Below are 27,035 nucleotides of genomic sequence, written 5' to 3' on the forward strand. Positions count from 1 at the left end.
AATTTAAGAAGATTGAAATCATATCAAGCATCTTCCCTGACCACAATGGCATGAAACTAGAAATCAACTACAATAGAAAAACTGAAAAACACTCAAACACTTGGAAACTAAACAGCATATTATTAAATAATGAATGGGTCAACAATGAGATCAAGGAAGAAATAAAAAATTTCCTTGAAACAAATGAAAATGAGCATACAGCTACTCAAAATTTATGGGACACAGCAAAAGCAGTCCTGAGAGGGAAGTTCATAGCATTACAGGCATACCTTAAGAAGCTAGGAAAAGCTCAAATAAACAAAGTAGCCCTGCAACTAAAAGAACTAGAAGAAAACAACAAGTAAAGCCCAGAAAAAGTAGAAGGAAGGAAATAATAAATATCAGAGCAGAAATAAATTACATAGAAGCTAAAAGAACAATACAGAGGATCAACGAAACCAAGAGCTGGTTCTTTGAAAAGGTAAACAAGATAGAAGAACCTTTAACCAGACTCACCAAGAAAAAAAGAGAGAGAACTCAAATAAATAAAATTAGAAATGAGAGTGGAGAAGTAACAACTGACACCGCAGAAATACAAAAGATTGTAAGAAAATACTATGAAGAACTCTATGCCAAAAAATTGGACAACCTAGGTAAAATGGACAAATTTCTTGAAAAATATAATCTTTCAAAAATCAATCTGGAAGAATTAGAAAACCTAAATAGACCGATTACAACAAATGAGATTGAAAAGTTATCAAAATACTCCCAACAAACAAAAGCCCTGGGCCAGATGGCTTCACAGGCAAATTCTACCAAACAGTCAAAGAACTAACTCCTATCTTCTCAAGCTATTTCAAAAAATTCAGGAGGAAGGAAGACTTCCAAGCTCCTTTTATGAGGCGAGCATAATTCTGATTCCAAAACCAAGCAAAGACAATACAAGGAAAGAAATGTATAGGCCAATATCCATGATGAATTTAGATGCTAAAATTCTCAACAAAATATTAGCAAACCAGATCCAGCAGTACATGAAAAAAATCATACACCATGATCAAGTGGGATTTATTCTGGGGAGGTAAGGCTGGTACAATATTTGCAAATCAATCAATGTGATTCATCACATAAACAAAAGGAAGGAGAAAAACCACATAATAATATTAATAGATATAGAAAAAGCTATTGATAAAATCCAGCATCTATTTATGATCAAAACTCTCAGCAAAGTGTAAATACAGGGAACATATCTCAACATAATAAATGTCTGCCATCCATGACAGACTCACAGCCAACATCATATTCAATGGACAAAAGTTAAATGCAATCCGCTTAAGATTAGGAACAAGGCAGGGGTGCCCCCTTCTACCACTGTTATTCAACATAGTTCTGGAAGTTCTAGCCACAGCAATCAGACAAGAAGAAGAAATAAAAGGTATCCAAATTGAAAAAGAAGTAAAACTTTCATTATTTGTTGATGATATAATATTGTACATAGAAAATCCTAAAGTCACAGTCAAAAACTACTGGACCTGCCCTGGCTGGTTGGCTCAGTGGTAGAGCGTCGGCCTGGTGTGCGGGGGACTCGGGTTCGATTCCTGGCCAGGGCACATAGGAGAAGCGCCCATTTGCTTCTCCACCCCCCCTCCTTCCTCTCTGTCTCTCTCTTCCCCTCCCGCAGCCAAGGCTCCATTGGAGCAAAGATGGCCCGGGCGCTGGGGATGGCTCCTTGGCCTTTGCCCCAGGTGCTAGAGTGGCTCTGGTCGCGGCAGAGCGACGCCCCGGAGGGGCAGAGCATCGCCCCCTAGTGGGCAGAGCCTCGCCCCTGGTGGGCATGCCGGGTGGATCCCAGTTGGGCGCATGCGGGAGTCTGTCTGACTGTCTCTCCCCATTTCCAGCTTCAGGGAAAAAAACAAAACAAAAAAAACTACTGGACCTGATAAATGAATTCAGCAAGGTGGCAAGATATAAAATTAATACTCAGAAATCAGAGGCATTTTTATACACCAACAATGATCTATCTGAAAGAGAAATTAAGAAAACAATCCCCTTCACTATTGCAACAAAAAAATAAATAAATAAGTAAAGTACCTAGGAGTAAATTTAACCAAGGAGGTTAAAGACTTGACTCAGAAAATTATAAAACATTGATAAAAGAAATCAAGGAAGAAAAAACAAGTGGAAGCATATACCGTGTTCATGGTTAGGAAGACTAAACATCATTAAAATGTCTATAGTAACCAAAGCAATTTATAAATTCAATGCAATTCTTATTAAAATACCAATGACATACTTCAAAGATATAGAACACATATTCCAAAAATTTATATGGAACCAAAAAAGAACATGAATAGCCTCAGCAATCTTGAAAAGGAAAAATAAAGTGGGTGATATCACACTTCCTGATATCAAGTTATACTACAAGGCCACTGTACTCAAAACAGCCTGGTACTGGCATAAGAACAGGCATATAGATCAATGGAACAGAACAGAGAACCCACAAATAAACCCACACCTTTATGGACAACTGATATTTGACAAAGGAAGTAATAGCATACAATGAAGTAAAGCTCTTTAACAAATGGTGTTGGGAAAATTGGACAGCTACCTGCAAAAAAATGAAACTAGACCACCAACTTACACCATTCACAAAAATAAACTTAAAATGGATAAAAGACTTAAATGTTTAAGTCGTAAAACCATAAGCATCCTAGAGGAAAAGATAGGCAATAAGCTCTCCGACATCACTTGCAGCAATATATTTGCTGACTTATCTCCATGGGCAAGTGATATAAAGGACAGGATGAACAAATGGGACTATATCAAACTAAAAAGCTTTTGCACAGCTAAAGACAATATGAACAAAATAAAAAGACAAACCACACAATGGGAGAACATATTCGACAATACGTCTGAGAAGGGGTTAATAACCAAAATTTATAAAGAACTTGTAAAACTCAACACCAGGAAGATAAACAATCCAATCAAAAAATGGGCAAAAGAAATAAATAGACATTTCTCCAAAGAAGACATACAGATGGCCAACAGGCAGATGAAAAAATGCTCTACATCACTAATCACTAGAGAAATGCAAATTAAAATCACAATGAGATATCACCTCACACCAGTCAGAATGGCGCTCATTAACAAAACAACACACATGCCTGACCGGGCCGTGGCGCAGTGGATAGAGCGTCGGACTGGAATGCGGAAGACCCAGGTTTGAGACCCCAAGGTCACCAGCTTGAGTGCGGGCTCATCTGGTTTGAGCAAAAAAGTTCACCAGCTTGGACCCAAGATCGCTAGCTCAAGCAAGGGGTTACTTGGTCTGCCGAAGGCCTATGGTCAAGGCACATATGAGAAAGCAATCAATGAACAACTAAGGTGTCACACGAAAAACTGATGATTGATGCTTCTCATCTCTCTCCGTTCCTGTCTGTCTGTCCCTATCTGTCCCTCTCTCTGACTCTCACTCTGTCTCTGTAAAAAACAAACAAACAAACAAACAAACAAACAAAACAACACACAATAGGTGCTGGCGAGGATGTGGAGAAAAGGGAACCCTCCTGCACTGCTGGTGGGAATGCAGACTGGTGCAGCCACTGTGGAAAACAGTATGGAGATTCCTCAAAAAATTAAAAATGAAACTGCCTTTGACCCAGCCATCCCACTTTTAGGAATATATCCCAAGAACACCACATTAATGAAACAAAAGAAGAAATGCACCCCCATGTTTATGGCAGCATTGTTTACAATAGCCAAGGTTTGGAAATAGCCCAATGGTCTGTCAGTGAATGAGTGGATTAAAAAGCTATGTTACATACAGTGTGTCCATGAAGTCATGGTGCACTTTTGACCAGTCACAGGAAAACAACAAAAGATGATAGAAATGTGAAATCTGCACCAAATAAAAGGAAAACTCTCCCAATTTCATACCTATTCAGGGCAGTTCGATGTGGGTTCATGCACAGATTTTTAGGGCTCCTTAGGTAACTATCCCGTATAGCCTCTACAGACTCGTCACTGACTGATGGCCTACCAGAATGGGGTTTCTCCACCAAACTGCCGGTTTTCTTCAACTGCTTATCCCACCAAGTAATGTTATTCCTATGTGGTGGCACTTTGTTATAAACGTGCCGATATTCATGTTGCACTTTGGTCACAGATTTGAATTTAGCGAGCCACAGAACACACTGAACTTTCCTCTGTACCGTCCACATCTCAACTGGCATGGCCGTGGGCTGCTCCGCTATATACAGTGTTACGTCATCATCTGCGCATGCACAAATGCTGCCACATCATCCTACAGAAACTGGGAGGGTTTTCCTTTTATTTGGTGCAGATTTCACATTTCTATTGTCTTTTGTTGTTTTCCTGTGACTGGTCAAAAGTGCACCATGACTTTACGGACACACTGTATATACAATGGAATACTATGTGGCCATAAAAAAGAAGGAAATCTTACCTTTTGCAACAACATGGATGGACCTGCAAACTATTATGTTAAGTGAAATAAGCCAGGCAGAGAAAGAAAAATATATGACCTCACTCATTTGAGGAATCCAATGAACAATATGAACTGAGGATGGAACAGAGGCAGAGGCGGGTTCAAAGGGACCAGAGGGAAAGTGGTCAGAGGGAAAGTAGAAGAATAGATGGGATCAGAGAAAGGAAAAAGATTAATAAAATTATATATACATAACACAGCATTATAGAGAGCAGAGAAGCTAATCTTGGAGGGAAGGGGGGAGGGCATTTTTGGGAAGGGGGAAAGGAGCATGTTGTATGGAACACGGGGATACATTCGGAGGGACACTAGAATCTATGTAAACACAAAAAATTAAAATTAAGAAAAGAAAAAAAGAATCCTTAGGCTGAGGAAATAAAATTAGATGGTGACATCTAGAGGTTAAGTGTGACATTGCAGCCCAGCTCTATTAACTACTGTAGTCAAACCAGACACTGCAGAGGTAGAATTTCTATTTGTTAGCTTCAAGCCAATGTTACACCAGCAAGGACTACATGCACAAATAATTTATTAATATGTAAAAGATAACCCCAAGCCTAAGAAGTAAGTCATCTCCACTTCACAGATGAGAAAGTGAAGGTCCAAAAAGGTTAGGTAATTTCTATCAAGTTCACAATGTCAGATAATAACAAAACAAGGCCTAAATCATAAATTGTGGTTTGGTTATCTAACTCTATTTCCATTAGATCATGACAAGAGGGGAAAACAAGGAAGAGTAAAACCAACGCCCAAGGGCAAACAGACCTGAACGTATCTCCTGGCTGCTTCCACGTCCTCCTGGCTGGAGGGGTCTCTGGGCTCAGCCCAGTCACTGCTGATGGTAATGGAGATTATGCCCCCTTGCCTGCTGCGGTACTTGTCATTGTACAGATGCCAGGCCTCCGCATGAGCCTTTATGAGGTTGTGGCCAACGATGTAGGGGGCAGTGCCAGGCCTAAAGGAGATTCCTGGAAACATACACATGGCTGTCAACGAAGAATGAATGCAGTCAAGAGTGTCACTCTGTGCTTGATGTGTTTGGGAGGAAGAATGCAGATTTCAGGTTCGGAAGAATGGAATTTGAATCCCAGCTCCACTTCTTACCAGTGGACAATGTAACTTGGGGTGAGCATTTCATTCTTTCAGTTTCTTCCTCGGCAAAATGAGCAAATGAGAGCCTTAGGAGAAGGAAGTGAAATAGAGTATGTGGAGCACCCAGAGCACTGTGTCTGCAAGGACGAGACATTTGAAGTGTTGGTTCCTGTACCCCTCCCCCAATGGGGCTCATATGTCTCTGCAATGTGCCCAGAGGAGCAGCGGGACTGGACATCGGGCACTCTGGGGAGCATGCTGGGAAAGGAAAGGCTGGAGAATACGCCAATGGGAGCCGCAGAGAGAATGCCCTTGAGAGGCAGTGTTGTGAGGCCACCTCTCCCCCTGCAACTCTTTCCCTCTCTCACACATGGTGTGAAATCACCAGCGTAACAAACTGACTCTGAGGATCCGAACTAGGGAAAAGGAAAGCCGGATGGTTGGTTCTAAAGGGACAGGGACAGGTTCACAATCCCTTATTCACAGCTTTTAGGGCCAAATGTGTTTTGTAACAAAAAATTTTTGTGTCTTAGAAAGGTAATAAATATAGAACACATTTACATATCGCCCAGCAGGGCTCAGAGCAGCTCTCCGTCAGGAGGACGCTCACATGTCTGTAGAACGGAAGTCGGGTAACTGCCACACACAGCTTCAGCTTGTCGAGGCTGCTCAGGTCGGCAAATCAATCAGCCAAAACTTTCGGATTTTGGAGTTGCAGAAAGCCGACTGTGGCCCTGTACAGACTAATGAATAGGCCTTTCCTACATTAATTAGCCCACGTCCCTGGCTCAGGCAGCTTCTCATCTGAGGCACGTCAGAGTCTCAGTGCAGAGACGGAGCCCTTTGGAGGCACGGACACATGACATTCATGTTTAGCAAAGGTGGTGCTAGAAGGGAAACAGGGCTGCCTGTCAGGAGGCTCGAGCAGGAGGTGGGATTCTGAGGCCCCTCCCCAGAGCTCTCAGGATCCCCCTCCAGTGCTGCCCAAGTTCACGTCCTACAGGTGCTAAGAATGCCACACTCCAGCAAGCTGGCAGGTTGAGCCTGGGACCTTTACCTGGAGCTGCTGTCCCGTAGCCATAGCCCTGGTTAGCGATGACAAAGGGTTCATTCAGCGTAATCCAAAACTTCACCTTGTCGCCAAGCCTCTGAAAGAGCACATCGGCATACTCTTTAAAGCGCTGCACGATGGTCTCATTCTCCCAGCCACCAATGTCCTGGAGGGCCTGGGGCAGGTCCCAGTGGTAAATGGTCACCTGTGAGGAAGTAGGGTCAGCAGTTCCATCCACCTGCTCTGCACAGGAAGCCAGGGGCTCTCTGCGCACCTGCAGAAGTGTTGCTGCTCAAGCTGAGAATGAATGACCAGGTAAAAAGGCTCAAAGGTTCTTTGGTGGTGGTGGGAGGGCTGAGGTGCTGAAGTGTGAGACATTACACACCTGGACAGAGAAGCCTGGGTTGAGTCCCCGCTCGGCATCAACCTTTCTGGGCTCAGGCTCTAAGACCTCACTTCACCAAACCAAGCAAAGTTTAAAGTGTGAGGCCCCCTAACCACTCTGCAGTGTCAGCTATGGCTGTCCTCGGGCCAGAACCTGCGGGGACTGACTGCCCAGAGTCAGACCCAGAGGGCCCAGAAGGATGGATCCACTTTCTTGTAAAGGGACACCCCCAAGGATATTGTCTACGTGTCTGGAGCTTCTCCCTGTGGAGCTGGTAATTCTCTGTGGGGAAGGGCCCTCTGGCCGTGTTTCTGTGGCAGCCTTTCCCCCTCTCAGCCGTCTCTTGATGCCCCTGATACACCCCATCTTGGCCAAGCTGTGGTCTCTACTGTCCTCAGCTTGCGTGGGCCACCAAGCCTCGCCAACCCAGGCCTGAGTCTTCCCACGGCCTGAGGTGACCACCCCTGCACCCCCAGCCGTCCAAGTCTCTCTGGGTCTGAGACCTGCCCCTCCCCATGCTCTCTGGCTGTGGGGCTTTCCCCCTAGCTGTGTCTTGGTGCCCTCAGGGGTAAACGCTGGTGGGCTCTGGGTTGTGTGCTCTCTGATCTTGTTTCGAGTTGTTGTATGTGGTGAATCGCATTGTCCACCCAGACCATGGGGTCCTGCAGGACAGCTACTCGAGTGGCCACCTTCTCCCCCGTCACACCAGGGCTCACCATAACAAACGCTCTGTGACTGCCTTGTCCCTGCAGCGTTATCAGTGTGAGGAGAAGTCCAGAGGGCAAGGTGGGGTGGGGACAGGGGGCTGCAACGTGGGGACTGTCTTGGCCGTGCTGCCTGATCTCCAGCCCCGACAGCAGAGGAAGCGTCTAGCGCCACAACACAGTGCCCACAGCGCGTGTCAAAGACGGCCCGCGAAGGAAGGGTGTTCTTGGGCTCTCAAGTCAAGTTTAAAATTTCAGTGATAGTAAAATAAGCCCACAAATGAGTTCTGTATTATTCATAGTAACTCATGTCTTAAGAATACACATACTTTTGCCTGACCTGTGGTGGCTCAGTGGATAAAGGGTTGACCTGGAATGCTTAAGTTGCTGGTTCAAAACCCCATGCTAGCCTGGCCAAGGCACATATGAGAGTTGATGCTTCCTGCTCCTCTCTCTGCCTTTCTCTCTATCATCTTTTTAAAAATCAATAAAAAGCCTGACCAGGAGGTGGCATAGTGCATAGAGCACCGGACTGGGACACAGAGGACCCAGGTTCAAAATCCCGAGGCGCCCGGCTGGAGCGCGGGCTCACCAGCTTGAGCTCAGGGTCACTGGCTTGAGCGTGGGATCATAGACATGACCCCATGGTCTCTGACTTGAGCGTAAGGTTGCTGGCTTGAGCAAGGGGTCACTGGCTCAACTGGAGCCCCCGCTTCCCCGTCAAGGCACATATGAGAAAGCAATCAATGAACAATTAAGGTGTTGCAATGAATAATTGATGTTTCTCATCTCTTTCCCTTCCTGTCTGTCCCTATCTGTCCTTCTCTCTATCTCTCTCTGTCTCTGTCACACATACACACAAATCAAAATCAAAATCAATAAATAGGCCCTGGCTGGTTGGCTCAGTGGTAGAGCATCAGCGTGCAGAAGTCCCGGGTTCGATTCCCGGCCAGGGCACACAGGAGAGGCGCCCATCTGCCTCTCTACCCCTCCCCCTCTCCTTCCTCTCTGTATCTCTCTTCCCCTCCCGCAGCCAAGGCTCCATTGGAGCAAAGATGGCCCGGGCGCTGGGGATGGCTCCTTGGCCTCTGCCCCAGGCGCTAGAGTGGCTCTGGTCGCAACAGAGCAATGCCCCGGAGGGGCAGAGCATCGCCCCCTGGTGGGCAGAGCGTCACCCCCTGGTGGGCGTGCCGGGTGGATCCCGGTCGGGCGCATGCGGGAGTCTGTCTGACTGTCTCTCCCCGTTTCCAGCTTCAGAAAAATACAAAAACAAAAACAAAACAAAATCAATAAATAAAATCTTTAAAAGAAAAAAGAATATACACACTTTTGCCCCAACAGTTCTTCTGCCCCGGGACCATATCCTACAGATAAAATAGCCGTGAGGATGGGTGTACGTCTATGGTCCCGCATCGCAGTATTGGTGATAATGGCACGAATGGAAACGTCACAGGGAAGAGTGCCATTGACAGGGAAGTAATTAGAGAAGTAAGGTACAAACAGTTCCACATAACAAAAAATAAAAATGAGGAAACTATGTATGGATATGAAAATATCTGTAAGAAATATTGTTAAATTAAAGCAAGTATCTTACCATTACGAAAAAAGAGGGGAAGAGGAATAGACGTTCACACAAACACCTACCAGCTTCCACACACAGGGGACATGAGAACCTAGTGCACTTGGCTGTCTGTAAAAAAGGGAACTGGATGACTGGGGGTCAGGGATGGAAGGACAATCTACACCACAGACTCTTATATTTTTAAATTCTTCCCTCCGTCGATTTGTTAACAATTGAAAAAGTAAACTTGAGAGCAGCTTTTGTTTACATGATCAATGTGCCCCTGGCCCAGCTGGCTCCCCCACGCGGACCTCACCTGGGGCTTGATGCTGGCGGCCAGCAGCCTGTCAATGAGCTGCACGTAGTAGTTCAGGCCCCCTTCGTTGATGTACTTGGTGGTTCCATCTGGGAGGACACGTGACCAAGAGATGGAAAAGCGGTAGTGGGACACCCCCAGGTTCTGCAGGGCGACCACGTCCTCAGCAATCTTGTGATAACTGTCACAGGCCACATCTCCATTGTCGTTGTTCTCAATCTTCAGTGGGGTGTGAGAAAACGTGTCCCAAATACTGAGTCCTTTGCCATCTGCTCTCCAAGCACCTTCGATCTCAAGATGACAAGACATGGTCTAACTAAGTCATGCGGTCAGACCCTCACGAGTTCCCTTCTGTCAGCAGGGAAGTCCTGAGTCAGGAGGTGAGGCAGCATCACTTCCCCTGGGAGCCTTCAGTGCCTCGCTCTGATTCCCCAATTCCCACGGCATGCTGACTGGCTTCCCACAAGACCAGGAGGGCTAGGCACTGTGTCTTTCAAATCTGTGTCCCAGTAGTTAACGTAGCAGTGTCTGGTGTATGGTGGGTCCCCACTAAAAGTTTAAATGAACAATTCCACATGCCCCAACCCCAACCATGGCCAAACGGATCCCGGTGACGACATGTGTGGAGGTAGAATTTCTGATCAGGATGTGTCACTGTCTGTGCTTCCTACTGTCCTCCCACCTACCTTAAAGGGAAACTGACAGTAAGCCGCTGAGCAAGCAACTACCTAGAGGCTTAGGTAGTCTGCCAGGTACAATTTCTGTAATTTACTTTAAAACACTTCAGCATACATGGTGCAATACTGTGTAACTGGAGGTAGGGTGGCATTTTGACCAAGAATGAACTCCTCACCTGATATGCAGCGGAAGCCGCACTCCAGAGGAAACCCCCAGGAAACTGGCCATAGAGAAAGTCATCTTCCCGGGCCAGTGGCATGCCGTTGTTGATGATGAGCTCTGTGTAGTGCCTGGCAGAGGCCCGTGCGGTGCGAGGCCTGTTCACATGACTGAAGTCGACATGGTACAGTCCAAACTTGACTGTGTAACCATTCAGCCACTCAAAGCTATCCATCAGCGACCGTGCGGTATACCCTCGAAGGTCCACACCGTCGAGCCTGCAGGCTGGAAACATTCCAAAGGGAAGAGAAGAGCTTTACTCCAGGGGCCAGGGACCCCAAAAAGCCTAGCCAAGTGCTGGCTCCTCAACTCAAGACATTAGTCCATCAACTTGTACACACCAGGAAGGAACGCCCGATAGACAGAGGAGCTGTTTGTGCCAGCATGATGCCCCCAAATAAGTATTAATGACTGATCTTTGTCAAATAAAATGCTTTTGTTGAGGTAAAGGGATGTGTTTCAAATTCAAGAGCCTCAGCCCACTTTAGAAGTTAAACACAAATGTAATTGGAGAATAGTTTCTTGTTCTGGGGCTGCATGGAAGCCATTAGAATATAAGCTCCATGTCAGCAGAAAGCTACCTGTTTTGTTCACTGTGGTTTCCTCATCATTTAGAATAAAACTTGTCACATATTAGTTGCTCAGCAATAAATGAATAGACCCATGAAAATATTCTTCTAGGGACTATGAGTGTGTGTGTACATTTGAAGAGTTGACTACAGCTTTTTTCAGGTTCTCAAGGGGATCTGTAACCCCAGATAGGGAAAGAATTATGAAGTTAGCACATAAGAGAGAGACTTGGTGGTTTGTAATCCACTCTGCCGAATTATTTTAGGCATATAACATATGGATGTTGGAAGGTCTTGGAAAGGGGGTATGGACCCTCATATACCTTTCAAAGCTTCATTTATGTAGGTTTTATGGTAAAATATCCTACTGGTATCTTCCACCTTGGGATTTGCCAGCCCCACTCCATTTTCGGTGATGTAAATGGGGATGTCACCATACTCTTCCTTGATCCAGTTGAGCAGTCTTCGCATCCCCCAGGGTGCCGCTCTGTTCAGTGCTGAGGAAGGCCACGAAGGGTCCTCCTCCTCAATCATCTCCTGGTCATCTCTGTAGGAGGGTGGGTTTAGCCTGGGTGTTGTTTGCTGCACAATTCTGGAGGAGTAGGTGTTGAGGCAGAACACATCGGCCGTAGCCCTGATGTACCTCTTCTCTTCCTCAGTGAAACTTGGCAGGCGGGACGTGGCTAAATGTTGTAGCTCACTCCTGTTCCCCACTTTCCACTTCATGGCATCGGGGTAGTCTCCATTTCGGAAGATGGGGTGGGCGAACCAGCCCAGGGAGAACTGTAGCACTCGGTCAGCCGCCTCCACGTCCTTAGGGATCTCTGGTGATTTGGGCTCTGCCCAGTGTGCACTGAGGCTCAAAGAGATAACTCCCTTCTGCTCTTGCCTGTACTTCTTATCATATGTGTGATAGACTCTGGCATGAGCTTTGATGAGTACATGGCCAATCCTGTAAGGTCCCCAGCCTGGATCCTTCACATTTGGGGGAAAATCCCCTGAGCCATAACCCAACCACACGTGGTATGTAGGCTCATTAAACGTCATCCAGAACTTGACTCTGTCACCAAAGGTCTGGAAACAAAAGTCTGCATAGCTGTTAAACAACTCAATCAAGGAAGAATTCTCCCAGCCTCCAATATCTTGGAGGGCCTGGGGCAGGTCCCAGTGGAACAGTGTCACCATGGGAAAGATGTTGTTTTCTACCAGGCCATTGATCAGTCTGTTGTAATAATCAACACCATGTCTGTTGATAGAACTGTTTCTTCCAGTTGGGAAAATCCGAGACCAGGAGATAGAGAAGCGATAGGCCTTGACTTTCAAAGCTCGGAGCATGTTCAGATCAGCGTTCAGTTGATTATAACTGTCACAGGCTATGTCTCCCGTGGCATTGCCTTTCACATTGCTGCCTGGTGTGTGGGTAAAGTTGTCCCAGATGCTGGGGCCTTTGCCGTCAGCATCCCAAGCTCCTTCAATCTGATAGGCTGAGGAGGACACGCCCCACAGAAAGTCATCCCTGAACGTGCCATGGTAGAACAAATCTCTTTCAAACTTAGGTTGGTTGGAGAACTTTTCCCAAACTACTTTAGCTTTGGAGGGTACCTCAGATGGAAAAGTGAAAGTTCTGATTTTAGGGGGGAAGTTTGCCGGACTGGGTGGAGGCAGTCTTTTTACTCCTTTGGTGAAGAAACCATTCTTTTCAATGATGCTGGTGAAAAAATAGGCAGATTTCCTAGGAATCCTTGGCTTGCTGCTGTCGCTGAAGTTGACGTGGTGCAGCCCAAACCTCTGGCTATACCCAGAGGGCCCTTCGAAGCCATCGATGAGGGAACGAGCAATATAGGATCGAACATCCACTGAGTCCTCCTTGATAGCTGTGGGGAAAAACAAAAATAGTATTATTTTAAAGTCTGTTAGTTTGCTTTTTAAAGGTTTTCCTTTTGACGTGATAGTTTTGGAGGTGACTATAGTTACTCCAAAAACATTAGCCCTTTTTCAACCTCAGAATGACTATGGAAAGTCCATAAGACCTCCACAAAATGTCAGGCCACATCTATGGGCATAATTCAATCCAAAGAAGCATCCTTGTCTGAAAATAAATAATGGAGAGAATGAGCTCATCTGCTACCATCAAGACTCTTTGCTTTTATATAGAATACATAAAACATGTAATCTTTAAAAATGTGCTTTTGTTTTTCCCCAATTTATGTTTAGCAATATTTTTAATAGAAAATTTATTTCTAAACTTATTTTCTTTAAACAAATTTTTATCTTGACTTTAGATAAGGAGAGAAAAAGAGATGAGAGAGAAACATTGATTTATTGTTTCACTTATTTGTGCATTCATTAGTTGATTTTTAAAAAATTTTTATAAAAGTTTATTTGAGCCAGACTAAGAACATGCTGGAGAACAAGATCTCAGGTGCTCTCCACTGGCTGAATCTCGTAAGTGCCCCAACCAGGGGCTGAACTGGTAACCTTGGCCTGTCAGGACAATGCTCTAACCAACTGAGCAGAATAAGGGAAGAATAAGAGAGAGTGTCTGACCTTCCCGCAGTGGGATGTGTGCCTCCATTCCTCACTGCAGTGCCCAGAACACGCATTACTTACCAAGTCTTTCTCTGTGAATCTAGACAGCCCTTGAAATCTCATCAGAGCCCTCTAGGCAGACAACTAGCCACTGTCACCTGATTAGAACTGACATATGAGATGAAACCACTTTGCCAATGCCTTCTTTCTTAGAATAAAAAAAGAAAAAGGACATAGATGTTAGGTATGTTAGGTAAGAAAGAGACTGTAGATATGGATTAATTGGATCAAAGTAAATAATATGGCATATATATATATATTTTTGTAGCCAGTTAAAGGAGATGTGATCAATGTGGCTGGAGCAGTGAAGGAAGATTTAATGGGTTACAGTCCCATCTTAGGTGTCCCCTTGCTATCCTGCAATGCCATTATCGCCCTCTGCAATTTTCTGTCTGTGTCCCAACACAGACTGTGAGTACCCTACGGGAAAAGACAATCCTGTTCAATATCTTACCCTACTGTCTTACACAGTGTTTGGCACATGATGGGTGGTTAATAACTATCTGTGAAATAAATGTATTGAAAGATGATGAGGCTTGATGAATAAACAGGACTCAGATGGGCAGAATTTAGAAGGGAGGCACTCTAGCGAATATGAATACAGGGGCAGACTTGAGGCCTTTGAGGGAGACAGGAGGCTGATATGAAGGACTCATGCTCTTACTACCAATACTACTTTTTGGCTTCATTTACTTGGGAGACTGTCTTCTTCGCCCTATAAAACAGAACTGTGAAGACTTGAGGAAGTACCACTCACCTCCCAATCACCAGCATAGCCACTGTCCTTACCCTTGAGCACCTCATTGATATATTGATTGAAGTAGTCTACTCTCAAGGAATCATCAAGGAGGTCTTCACTCTCCCCTATGGGCATGCCATTCCCAGCCAGGTAGATTGGCACTTTTCCTCTTGTGTATTCCAAGGATACAAACTGCAATAGCCTTCTTATACCCCAGGGCACCACACGAATCCAAGGGGATGAGGTCTGGGGCCAAGCGGGATCCACGTGCTCTTGGAAGCCTCCAATGGTGTCATAGCTGGGGATGCAGGTGTCCTGCTGGGCCTTGCTGATGAGGCGGGAAGTGTAATGGGACAAGCCCAGAAAATCAGCAGAGCCTTTCAGGAGCTGCTTCTCTGCTGCAGTGAATTCAGGGAGCTGGGCCACAGGACTGGGGCACCGTTTGTTTATTTGTTGAATCCGGGACCTCAGGGCAGCAGGGTAGTCTCCATCCACAAAGATAGGGTGTGCAAACCAGCCCAGCATGAAGTGCAAGAAGCGCTCAGAGGCTCTCAGGTCCTCAGGCCTCTCTGGGGATAGGGGTTCTGCCCAGTCTGAGTTCAGTACGATGCCCAGTTGCCCCTGCTGCTGTGGGCGATGGTGGCTGTTGTAGAGGTGCCAAGCTCTGGCATGAGCCTTGAGGACCAAGTGAGCCACCTTGTGAAAAAAAGGAGATACAGTGCTTAGTAACAACAACAGTAATGTCAACAACAGCACCAAGAAGCCAATAGCGAGTCAACAACAACAATGTCAACAAGTTAACACTAAAGTCAATAATCAGTATGTTGATTCCTGACCCAATAGTGGATGTTAAGGACCCAGATTCAAAACCCCAAGGTTGCCAGCTTGAGCGCAGGCTCACTAGCTTGAGAGCATAGTCACCAGCTTGAGCATGGGATCATTGGCATATCCCCTAATTGCTGTCTTGAGCTCAAGGTCGCTGGCTTGAGCAAGGGCTCAATGGTTCAGCTGAGGCCCCCCTACCCCCATTAAAGCACATATGAGAAGCCATCAACGTACAACTAAAGTGACGCAACTACAAGTTGATGTTTCTCATTTCTCTCCCTTCCTGTCTGCTGTTTCTCTCTCACTCACTAAAGATAATAATAATAATAATTATCAACACATTAATAACATCAGCAACACTGAAAATGTCAACAATAATATCAACACTAATGTCAATACTGTCATTAAATCATCAACACGTTAACACCAATGTCAAAAACATCAACAAGTCAACATCAATAAGAAGTTAAAACTGATGCTAACAATGTCAACAAGTCAACAGTATGGACAGTGCTGACATCAACATCAACCAAGTACCCCAATATCAACAATGTGAACAACAGTGTCAATAAGTCAACACCACTATTGAGAAGTTACTAGCAACAGCATCGAGAACTATATTAACAATAACAATTGTCAATGAATTCTCTCATGTGATCCTCACAGCAACCTTATGTGGCAAGTACAGTTATTACCACCACTACACAGACGAGGAAATCAAGATCCAAGAGGACAAACGCAGTCAGTCTGACTCCAGGCCTGTGTGGTCACCCACGTTCTTCTGTCTTCATTCTCAGTAAGCATTTATGGAATAATTAGTGAACAACTAATGGGGAATAGATATCGTTTTTGTTAATACACAAAGGAGGGAACAATTCTTTCTAGATTACCTATTCTCTTTTCTACTTAATAAAATATTAAGAAGAAACATCACAACCAGGAATCTCTTTGTAGACTTAACTGAGAATCTTACAAAAATAAACAGCATCCTTGGTGGAAAGCTCATAGATACAGAGAACAAGCACCATGAGAACATAGGCAAAAACAGGGGCCGTGGACTATAGCACACCTTGAATTTAAATCTTGACTCTGTCACTAACTAAACTAAATCTTCCTTTTTACCTTCAGCTTCCTAGTTGGCAGGAAGAGGTAATTCTGGGTCTGCAGAGGAGGATTAAATAGGACAGTACATATAAAGACCAAGCAGAAACTTGGGAGTGCAGAAGACAGCTTGCTACTGCTCAGCTCCCTGTCCTTGTTTTTATTTTTATTTTTTTATCATCTGAAGATGATGAGGCTTACTTCTAAAGAATTCCATATCAAAATATGTCCTAGGAAAATCCTGACTGCTTCTCATGTCCCAAATGTCAGACCTTGACTGAGTCCCAAGCTCCAACAGTAAACTGTGATCCTTTCCAAAAGGTGGGAACGCTTCCCTTCTAAACCAGTCAATGTCCGGCATGGTGCTCAGCGGAATGTCAGACACCCATCAGAAACAGTCACCGTGACTGTGTAGTAACATGGAAAGTGCTAACAACATGTCAAGTAGAACACGGGCACTAGGGTGACTAAGTGCATCAGTGTAGGTGCGGTGATTTTTAACAAATGTGCCATGTTGATAATGACAGAGGCTATGCATGTGTGGGGGTAGCAGGTATGTGAGAACTCTTTGTACTTTTCATTCAATTTTACTACTATGAACCTAAAAATACTCTAAAAATAAAGTCTATTTTATTTATTTATTTATGACAGAGACAGAGAGAGAGAGAGAGAGACAGAGAGAGGGACAGATAGGGACAGACAGGGAGAGAGATGAGAAGCATCAATTCTTCACTGTGGCACCTTAATTGTTCATTGATTGCTTTCTCATATGTGTCCTGACTGGGGGCTTACAGCAGAATGAGTGATTCCTTGCTCAAGCCAGCCACCTTGAGCTTAAGTCAGCAACCATGGGGTCATGTGTATGATCCCACGCTCAAGCCAGTGACCCTGCGCTCCAGCTGGTGAGCCTGTGCTCAAGACGGTGACCTTGGGGTTTCAAACCCGGGTTTTCTGCATCCTAGTCTGATGCTCTATCCACTGTGCCACTGCCTGGTCAGGCATATTTTTAAAAACAGGTACTAAACTAAGTGTACATTGTGATGAATGCAAAGAAGCCAAGACCATCAGACTTATGAAAGAAACCTTTTCTTCGAAATTTGTCTCTAACTGTATTAAGAAGTTAACAAATAATTGAAAGGGAAAAGTCAGGTGGACTTTCTCATTGAAGTCCCTGTAGAAAAATCTCAATCATAAGGATAAGAAACCTAAGGAGCACCCAACAAAGCTATCATTTGGAACAAAGGAGAGATAGAGAGCTTCCCAGACAAGACAAGGTTAACAGAGTTCACCACCCCCAAACCAGCATTACAAGAAAAGTTGAGTGTTCTTTCCGAGGAGTGGCCGGGAGGGAGTACGTCCGTCTGTCCGGTGCACTCCTCGCTCCTTTGGTCCTGTGTGGGTTCCTGCCTGATTCACAAAACCTTACCATGAGTTGCCATCAACCCAGCGGGGACCCCCAACCCGATACTCAGTTGCTGGTACCTGAGAAAAGCACTCCACCAGACATGAAAGCGCCCCCGAAGAAGAAGCAGCATAACAGCTGCCCCAGACTGGCTTGGGGCAATTGAAGACTCTGACCAACCAGGCTCAGACAACACTGCGGAACACCGGGACTCCTGCCACCCCAGAAACCCTCTTTCTATCTATGGTTTCGGTTATTACCCTGGAGTCCCAGGCAGCAAAGCTTTGAACATTGTTTGCCAACTTTTTCAGCGGACCTTTGAGTGGAAGCCTGCTTGCATTATACCTCCCACCCTTACTCCCCGCCGTAGAAATCTCCTCCTATCCCAGTCCTCTCTCAAGGTCTAACCCCTTGTTGACTCCCATAAAACAAAAAAGGGGGAAATGTAGGAAATGCAGTTGAGAATAGGCTAGTGGCCAGACTCGTTTGGGCAAAAGCCCAGCACTGGGACAAAAGTCTAGGAGCATCTCTGATGTTTGTGCTGAAAATAGTAGGTGCTGAAAACAGCAAATCAGGATGCAACAAGCACAAATTAACCTGAGGAGTCAACATGTTCCTTGCTTTTCCCTTCACCCTCTCCCACCCCAGAACCTCCTGTTGTTTGTTTTTACTAATAAATATCTGAACAAGAAAAAAAAAAAGTTAAGGGAAGGAGAAGGAGAAGGAGGAGGAAGAGAAAAATAGGAATAATAAAATGGCCATAACTATATACCCACAAATAATTACTTTAAATGCAAATGAATCAAATGTTCCAACCAAAAGACAAAAGGTGGCTGAATGGATAAGAAAACAAGATCCAAGTGTCCATCAATAGATGATTAGATAAGAAGATATGGTTAATATATACAATAAAATATTACTCGGTCATAAAAAAGAATTAAATCTTACCATTTGCAACAACATGGATAGACCTAGAGAGTATTATGCTCAGTGAAATAAGTCAGACAAAGACAAATACTCTAAAATAACAAAACTCATAGATACAGAGAACAAACTGGATGGTTGCCAGGTGGGATGGATGTTGCGGGTCTGGGTGAGAAAGGGGAAGAGTAAGAAGTACAAGGGGCAGTTAGAAAATAGTCATGGGGATGTGAAGTACAGCATAGAGAATATAGTTAATGATATTGTAATCACTATGTATGGTGTCGGGGAGAACTAGACAATGGGGAAACACTTGTAAATTATATAATGTCTGACCACCAATCTGTACACCTGAAACTAATGTAATACTGAATGTCAACTGTAATTGAATTTTTAAATAAAAAAGAGAAGCCTAAAGAGAAAAGGGTTGGATGAGGTTCACAACAAGGAGACAAACAGAAAGGTTCAAACCTTCCATTTTCCGAAGTGTACTCACTTGCTGAATAAGAGCAGGGCAGAAACATTGACTTAAGTGCTATGATTTTTGGCATTTTATTGAGTCATTTATTCATAGTATTCCAGATCACCCTAATTATGGACATTTTGAATTGTTCTCCAATTTTCTTATGTGTGTTATATCATTTTCCCCAAAAGGCTTTAACATCTTGAGGGCACGGGTTGTGTATTCGTCTTCGCACCTAGCATGGGGCACAGTCAACACTCCTTTCAGCACCAAACCCAGAGAGTGGCAGGGGGAGCCAGACCAACGTGACTATCCTGAACAAGGGGGGCTGCAGAAATACCTTAAAGGAGGCTACTCCTGGGTCGGAGATGCCCGGTGCGTGTTGGCCAGTGCCATAGCCCGCGTAGCTCATCACCCACGGCTCGTGGAAGGTCACCCACAGCTTCACGCGGTCCCCGAAGGTGGAGAAGCAGAAGGCTGCGTAGTCCAGGAAGGCATGCACCACACTCTCATTCTGCCACCCACCGCCATCCTGCAGGGCCTGAGGCAGGTCCCAGTGGAACAGCGTGGCCATGGGCTCGATGTGCGAGTCCAGCAGGCTGTTGATCAGCTTGTTGTAGTAGGCGACGCCCTGGGGGTTGGGGCTGGGCCCGTGCCCAGTGGGGAAGATACGGGACCAGGAGATGGAGAACTTATAGACCCGAACCCGGAGGCCGCGGAGCAGGGAGACATCTGAGTCCACCTTGTGGTAACTGTCACTGGCCACCGCTGGTGTTGCTTGGCTTTTGGCCGCCTTCTGGAGCCCGAGTCGGTCCCAGACACTGGCCCCTCTTCCGTCCTCAGCCCAGCCTCCTTCTACGTTAAAGGCTCCTGTGGAGACGCCCCAGAGGAAGCCTTCAGGGAACACGTCCCGCAGGAAAACATCCCTTTCTGCCCGGGACTGGTTAGCAAACACTTCCCAGACGCCCTGGTAGGCAGAGCCAGGTGGCAAGGAGCCTGCTGCCGTGGTGAAGCCCCACGGGGCAGCCAGGGCTAGGCTGTCAGTCAGAGAGCGAGACCTGCACAGGAGCGAAGTGACATGAAAGGACGTAGTAAGTAATGACTCTGCGTTACAAATGCCCCTAGACTGATGAACCGGGACAATGTGTTTAATCAGTGAGGGTTCCAGAAACACCGAGTGGAAAGCCATACCCAGTCCTGGGCAGGACGTGACTGGTAGATGGGACAGTTATTGTTATGACCCCTTCTCAGCTGGGTTATTGTTGCTCCTGCATGAGTACAAATACTGACCCATTGCCACTCTTCTCTGCATTAGCTCACCCCAGAATACTGTCTTCAGTTTTGACGACATACATTCTTCTTATGTTCATAAAACATAGCTGATAATAATGTTGACTTCAATTTACTGAGCCTTGATTCTGTGCTGGCCACTGGGATAAAAATATATGCAATTTATAAATAAATTTATGAGCTAGGTGCTCTAACTATCTTTATCCTCCAGAGGCGGAAACAGACAAACACATGAGTAACCTGGCATTGGGGCCAGCGGCGGGCACAGAAGCGCCTCGATAACTGAACCACCGGTGCAGCTCTGTTGCCGTGCACTGGTCACACACGAGCTCTGCCGCAGCCTGCTGCCTTCTTCACGCTGCCTGGATTATGAACACAATGTCAGTGGCTCAAGTATCCATGCTGCACCATGAGGTCGAAGCCTTGTTAGAGGTGACAAAGCAACAAGGTAGGAGCCTGGATTCCTGGTGATTAGATCCACTGTAGACTGTCCATCTCCAGACTTTATATATGTAAATGAACTCAAATCTTGTGTTGTTGTTGTTGTTTTTAAATGAAAATTTCTGCCTGGCCTGTGGTGGCGTAGTGGATATAGAGTGTTAACCTGGAATGTTAAGGTTACCAGTTCAAAACCCTGGGCATGCCTGGTCAAGGCACATATGACAAGCAAGCAGTGAGCAGCTAAAGTGAAGTAACTATGAGTTGATACTTCTCTCTCCCCACCTTTCTCTCTCTGTAAAATCAATAAATAAAATCTTTTAAAAAGTGAAAACTTCAGCCTGACTGGGTTGTGATGCAGTGGATATAACGTTGGACTGGGATGCAGAGGACCCAGGTTTGAAACCCTGATGTTGCTGGCTTAAGCAAGGGATCACTTGGTCTGCTGTAGCCCCCCAGTCAAGGCACATATGAGAAAGCAATCAATGAACAACTAAGGTGCTACAACAAAGAACTGATGCTTCTCATCTCTCTCCCTTCCTGTCTGTCTCTCTCTGTCTCTGTCACTGAAAAAAAAACCTTTTCCTTGATCACATAGCTTGCATATGGCAGAGCACAGAATCTATACTTCCAAACACATATTACTAGGTATGTGTGTAGATGTATAAACATTTACGACCATATGTTTGTTTTTTAGTTTTTTAAATTTACTTTTTAATTTATTGTGTTGACATAGTTTCTCTTTTTTTAGGTGAGAAAAGGGGAGATAGTGAGGCAGACTCCCACATGTGCCCCAACAGGGATCCACTCAGCTACCCAGTCTGGGATGATGCTTGAATACCGAGCTATTTTCAGTGCCTGAGGCTGATGTGCTCAGACCAACTGAGCTGTCCTCAGTGTCCAGGGCCACGCTCAAACCAATTGAGCCACTGGTTGTGGGAAAGGAAGAGAGAGGGAAGGGAGAGAGGGCGGGGGAGTGAAGCAGATAATTGCTTCTGTGTGCCCCGACTGGAAATCGAACCTGGGATGTCCATATGGCAGGCTGCTATCCACTGAGCCACCAGCCAGGGCCATGTTGACATGGTTTCAAGTGCATATATATTTATTATGTTTTTAGTTCAGAAATAAATATATCTGAACTAAAAACATAACATAAAAATACTCTATATGCAATGAAATATGATTCTTTTCTTCCCATTTTTTTTAAAACATTTGTTTTTTAATGTTTCAGATCCAACCTCTATTTATTTATTTATTTATTTTCTTTTTCTGAAGCTGGAAACGGGGAGAGACAGTCAGACAGACTCCTGCATGCGCCCGACTGGGATTCACCCGGCACGCCCACCAGGGGCGACGCTCTGCCCACCAGGGGGCGATGCTCTGCCCCTCCGGGGCATCGCTCTGCCGTGACCAGAGCCACTCTAGTGCCTGGGGCAGAGGCCAAGGAGCCATCCCCAGCGCCCAGGCCATCTCTGCTCCAATGGAGCCTTGGCTGCGGGAGGGGAAGAGAGAGACAGAGAGGAAGGAGGGGGGGGGGTGGAGAAGCAAATGGGCGCTTCTCCTATGTGCCCTGGCCAGGAATCGAACCCGGGTCCCCTGCACGCCAGGCTGACGCTCTACCGCTGAGCCAACTGGCCAGGGCCAGATCCAACCTCTAAATTGATTTCTCAGTCTATGAGTCACGTCCCACAGCCTGGTGAGCATGCGCCATAACCCACGGCAGTTTCACCAGCAGAGGGCAACCTTGAAGAAGGGTGGATGTAAGGGGTGTGTTTGGTCTGGAGAAGAGAACATGCTTGAGGAAAATGGGGTGGCAAACGAGACCCTCTTCCTGTCCGAGGGCTGTCATGTGGGGAGGGGTGACACTTATACTGGGTGCTGCGGAAGGGCCTCCCTCCCATGGAAGGAAGCCGGCCTTCCCAACTGAGTGACTCATGTGTTATGAAGCGTCACCTTGTCTGCATTTGCTAAGAAAGTGGCGAGGGGGAATGATGATCCACAGTTGTGACACTAAAGGACACAGGGGACACTCATTTAGTGCGCAGCCTTGACTGCTCTGACTCTGACTGCCCTGGCTTGGGTGAAAAGAAGTCTTGAAGTCATGGACTGCCCCCGGATAAGACAGGACGTGCCTGTGAACCTTGGAGCTGGGAGCCCTGGGTCTGTCCAGCTTGGGAAGCAGCACTCAAAGCCTCAGTCTCTGCCCAGGCCCTCGAGCTGTCCCTCCTCAGCCGACCCTCCCTCTGCGCAAAGCCCTCTCACGGCACCGCACATGCGAATCTTTCCTCCCTCTGGGGAGCAGTACTGAGCTTCCTGCTGCACTCTGTGTTACAGTCATGTCTGCGTCTCTCTGTCTCACTGCTGAGGTCTAAAATTCTCGAATGAGAATGCAGCTGGTCTGCCTGGAATCTCTCCCACCTGCCCCTGCACCAGCAGGCTCCCCACTGACCTGGGGAGGATGCCCCACTGGTGGTTTAACATTAGCCAGTGTTACCTTCACTTCAGGCCAAGCACCAAGAGATGAGGGGCTAGAGGACCTCGGAACTGGTGCCATGGCTCATCTGGTGGTTTTATAATGGTTAAGTGCCCAAGATACCCCTTTGATTATGACCTCTTTGAGTTTTACTTTCTGAAAAGACATAGCCCAGTGCTCCTCAGCTGCCTCCAAGTGTGCGCAGGGAGCGGTTCTCACCCATCTGCTCTGCACACTGTTCATACTGCCAGCTGCTCGGGGCTGTTGATCTGAACTGCAGGTGGGAAGCGAGCTGGAGACGCAGCACGGGACAGCCAGGAGTTGGGAGAGGAAAAGGACAAAGAGGTGATGGTGACTGAAGTTTATAACCATAGACAGAGTGTTGCTAGATCTGAGCTGAATGGCAAGGAGTGCTCAGCTGAAGGTCTGGGAGCCAAATGATTGCTTCGGGCCTTCGCCCTCCTTCAGTGCACAGTGCCTGGGGCTCCCCCACATAGACACACTCACGGAGCGCTGAGGGTTCTGGGGAACTCCCAGTGCTGGTTACCACACCGCCTTTTAATTGCTCACTCAAGAAGGTCATTAGGATACAAATGTGTGAGAGTCTTATTACTATGGGGATAACTTCAAATCTGCCTTTTTTAAAAATTTATGCCACTTACAAATTTTTGGTACTTTAGTCATTTGTTAAGAAATTATTTTTGCCCTGGCTGGTTGGCTCAGTGGTAGAGCGTCAGCCCGGCGTGCAGAAGTCCCGGGTTCAATTCCCGGCCAAGGCACACAGGAGAAGCGCCCATCTGCTTCTCCACCCCTCCCCCTCTCCTTCCTCTCTGTCTCTCTCTTCCCCTCCCGCAGCCAAGGCTCCATTGGAGCAGAGATGGCCCGGGCGCTGGGGATGGCTCCTTGGCCACTGCCCCAGGCGCTAGAGTGGCTCTGGTCGCAACAGAGCGACGCCCCAGAGGGGTAGAGCATCGCCCCCTGGTGGGCAGAGCGTCGCCCCTGGTGGGCGTGCTGGGTAGATCCCGGTCGGGCACATGCGGGAGTCTGTCTGACTGTCTCTCCCCGTTTCCAGCTTCAGAAAAATACAAAAAAAAAAAGAGAGAGAGAGAGAAAAAAAAAAAAAAGAAATTATTTGCACCCACACCATAAGTTAAAATCTCTGTCCTGAGAACACCACTGGGTTAGGCTTCTGCCCCACGGCAAAAGCTGGCATTCTTCTCTGCACTGTCCCCTGGGGAAGACAGTCCACATTCTGCATGAGGACATGGATGATGGATGATGGATGCAGAGGCTTCACCTCACTTACCCGGATCATGGAGCTTCAGTGGATGGTCCGATCCATCTTTACCTCAGCCTGCTCTGCCACAAACTCACAAGATTGTCAACAAGAAGGCAGGGGTTCAAATCCCAGCTCTGCTAGTTGTGTGCGCTTGTGTGAACTGCAAGGTGGCCGAGTGCCAGGTGGGCATGCCAGAACCATGGTGGGTCCAGAGTAAGGGTCAATGAGAGGTGGGACTCTGCTTCCCTCGAGCTCATCGCCCTTCTCTAGATTTTCCACATTAACTCACTGGCCTGAGAAGCAGATGACAACAGTCCCTTGAGACCACACATGTGAAAGGACAGCACCGTGTTCTGCAAATATCAGTTATTGGTAGTTTGACAAGAAATGTAGTATTACCTTTTTTCGGAATTTGATGAACAGTTCAAGAATATATTACTGTCAGACCCAATGGTAAGCTCCTGGTCTTTATTGATGGCTGTAAGAGAAGAAACTTAGTTAACTCTCCTGACCCAACAACATGCATGACTGCAACCACTGGTGTTCCTCACTCACACAGCACTCCCAACCTCCAAGTGATGGTTCTGAGCCCCTTAGGAAAATCCCAGAAGCTAAGGATTTAAGGAGGTCAGAGTGGTTTCTGCCACTTATGGCATCAGAACAGCGGTTCCCACCCCTCAGTGTGCGTCAGCGTCGCTGCAGAGCTCATTGAGCACAGATTGCTGGGCCCACTCCAAAGTTTCCGATCATCGGTTCCTGGTCTGAGGCAGGCTTGAGAAAGGAAACGTCTAACAAGCCCCAGGTGGCGCCAGTGCTGCTGGTCTGGAGACCACACAGGAAGAACAATTGATTCAGAAGTCAAATTTTGAATGCGGTGAATTTAAAAAAAACATATATATAGTAAGTTATACATTAAACATAAAATCAACCATTTTAATCATTTAGAAAGGGATGGAACGTAAGAACAGAATTTGTTATGCCATGAAAGGTGAGTTAGGGTAAGGGTTATTAGGTGGTGTCTGTGGACAAGTTTCATGAGGTCTGTGAAGCCTGCTCAGCCTTGGTTACAAGTTGTGGAAAGGGCGCTACTGACTTGTCCCATCTCTGACCTGACAGGCTGACTGGAATATCAAGGCCCCAGGATCGTGCTTCTGGGCCCCTTCCTGCAAAGTGTCTAGTGGCCCTCAGTCCCTGATGCTTTCATAGATCTCACCTTTCCTTTGACCTGATTGGGCCAGGAGCAATTTCCTGAACCACGCCAACCAATCAGATTCACTTTCAAGAATCAGTGATATGGAGGACATGAAGTAAGCTGTGGGTCCTACACCTGAAGATTTTGGTCAGGTACACACCAGAGCCAAGAGCAAGTTGAGGTAACGAGGAAATGAACAAGGATAAGCAGAAGGGGTGGGCTGGGGGGAGAAAGGGGTCCTGCCGCGGGGTGCAGAGATGAGAAAGCTTGGAGGGAGGGGCAATGGAAGGGGACAGAGCAGTTCTCAAGTTTGCACCTGACATCTGAGGCCTGGGGTCTTTATTTCTAATAAGACCAAGGTATCCTTGACATCCTTGTACAGAACCTGTCATCTTTCTTGGGTCAATGGGAGCTAAGGGACCAATAGGAAGTCAAGGGACACTAAACCCATCTGGGATAGGCTCTCAGACCAACTGTCCTTGGGTCCCTCCGCCTAGTAGAACTCCAGATTTTCAAGACCACTCCCCTAAAATCAGTGCACCAAATGTCACTCAAAACCTCTCCAAGTGATGGTCCACTCACCTTTGAAAAGTCTGAAGAGCAGCCCAGCTGGGTCTTTCCTGGTGAAAGAGCAGTCCTGGAGTTTTAGACGGAAGATGAAGACTTTCACTTTTGACTCAATAGTCTGAAAAAAGATAAATGCCAACAAGTGAACCCAAACTGCTGAAAATAAGTCTTTTGCTAACAAGGACAGGTATTTCGAGATGAGAATCTGTCAATACTCAATCTGGATAGGGAAATAGCCTCTGGCCATCTCAGTTAATAAAGGGAGCTGATTGTAGACCCTGAGGGAGAAAGAGCTGTACATTTCAATGACAGAGGCCACCCTTCCCACTGACCCTCACCAACGAGACAGGCTCATCTGTACCTTTACTTCGGGCCTGCAAGGCATCTCCTGGAATCAGGCACTGTGTTAGGACCAGGAACAAGGTGGAGCACTCCTGTCAGGGGGCTGTGTTACTACAAGAAGCTGAATCAGGGACCACCATCACAGTGTTTATGGATGTCTGGGTTTGCTTCAAAACAGTCAGGTTTGGAGGGGAAAGATAGGGTAGGTAAGAGAAGAAACCAAATTGTCCAGGGAACGTTTTTACTATTTGGCCAGCAGGCTGTGAACTGGGGGCTCACAGCTTTATCCAGATACTGGTGGGAGCAGGTCTTCTGGAGAAGGTTTTGATGTAGAAAGGAAAACTGTAACCCGTATC

General features: G+C 46.4%; 1 protein-coding gene across 1 annotated transcript in view; it reads right to left on the minus strand.

The window, feature by feature from the left end:
* Positions 1-27,035, minus strand: part of LCT (lactase) — a 56,803-nt gene that overhangs the window by 15,520 nt on the left and 14,248 nt on the right. The window contains exons 4-12 of the mRNA XM_066345919.1: positions 26,353-26,455; positions 24,978-25,056; positions 19,439-20,156; positions 14,437-15,082; positions 11,382-12,932; positions 10,446-10,714; positions 9,593-9,883; positions 6,633-6,831; positions 5,249-5,451 (exon numbers count right to left, since the gene is read on the minus strand). Of these exons, the coding sequence (XP_066202016.1) occupies positions 5,249-5,451; positions 6,633-6,831; positions 9,593-9,883; positions 10,446-10,714; positions 11,382-12,932; positions 14,437-15,082; positions 19,439-20,156; positions 24,978-25,056; positions 26,353-26,455 (4,059 nt within the window). The remainder of the gene's footprint in view (positions 1-5,248; positions 5,452-6,632; positions 6,832-9,592; positions 9,884-10,445; positions 10,715-11,381; positions 12,933-14,436; positions 15,083-19,438; positions 20,157-24,977; positions 25,057-26,352; positions 26,456-27,035) is intronic.

Source organism: Saccopteryx leptura, chromosome 7, assembly GCF_036850995.1.
Source record: "Saccopteryx leptura isolate mSacLep1 chromosome 7, mSacLep1_pri_phased_curated, whole genome shotgun sequence".
Classification (NCBI taxonomy): Eukaryota; Metazoa; Chordata; class Mammalia; order Chiroptera; family Emballonuridae; genus Saccopteryx; species Saccopteryx leptura.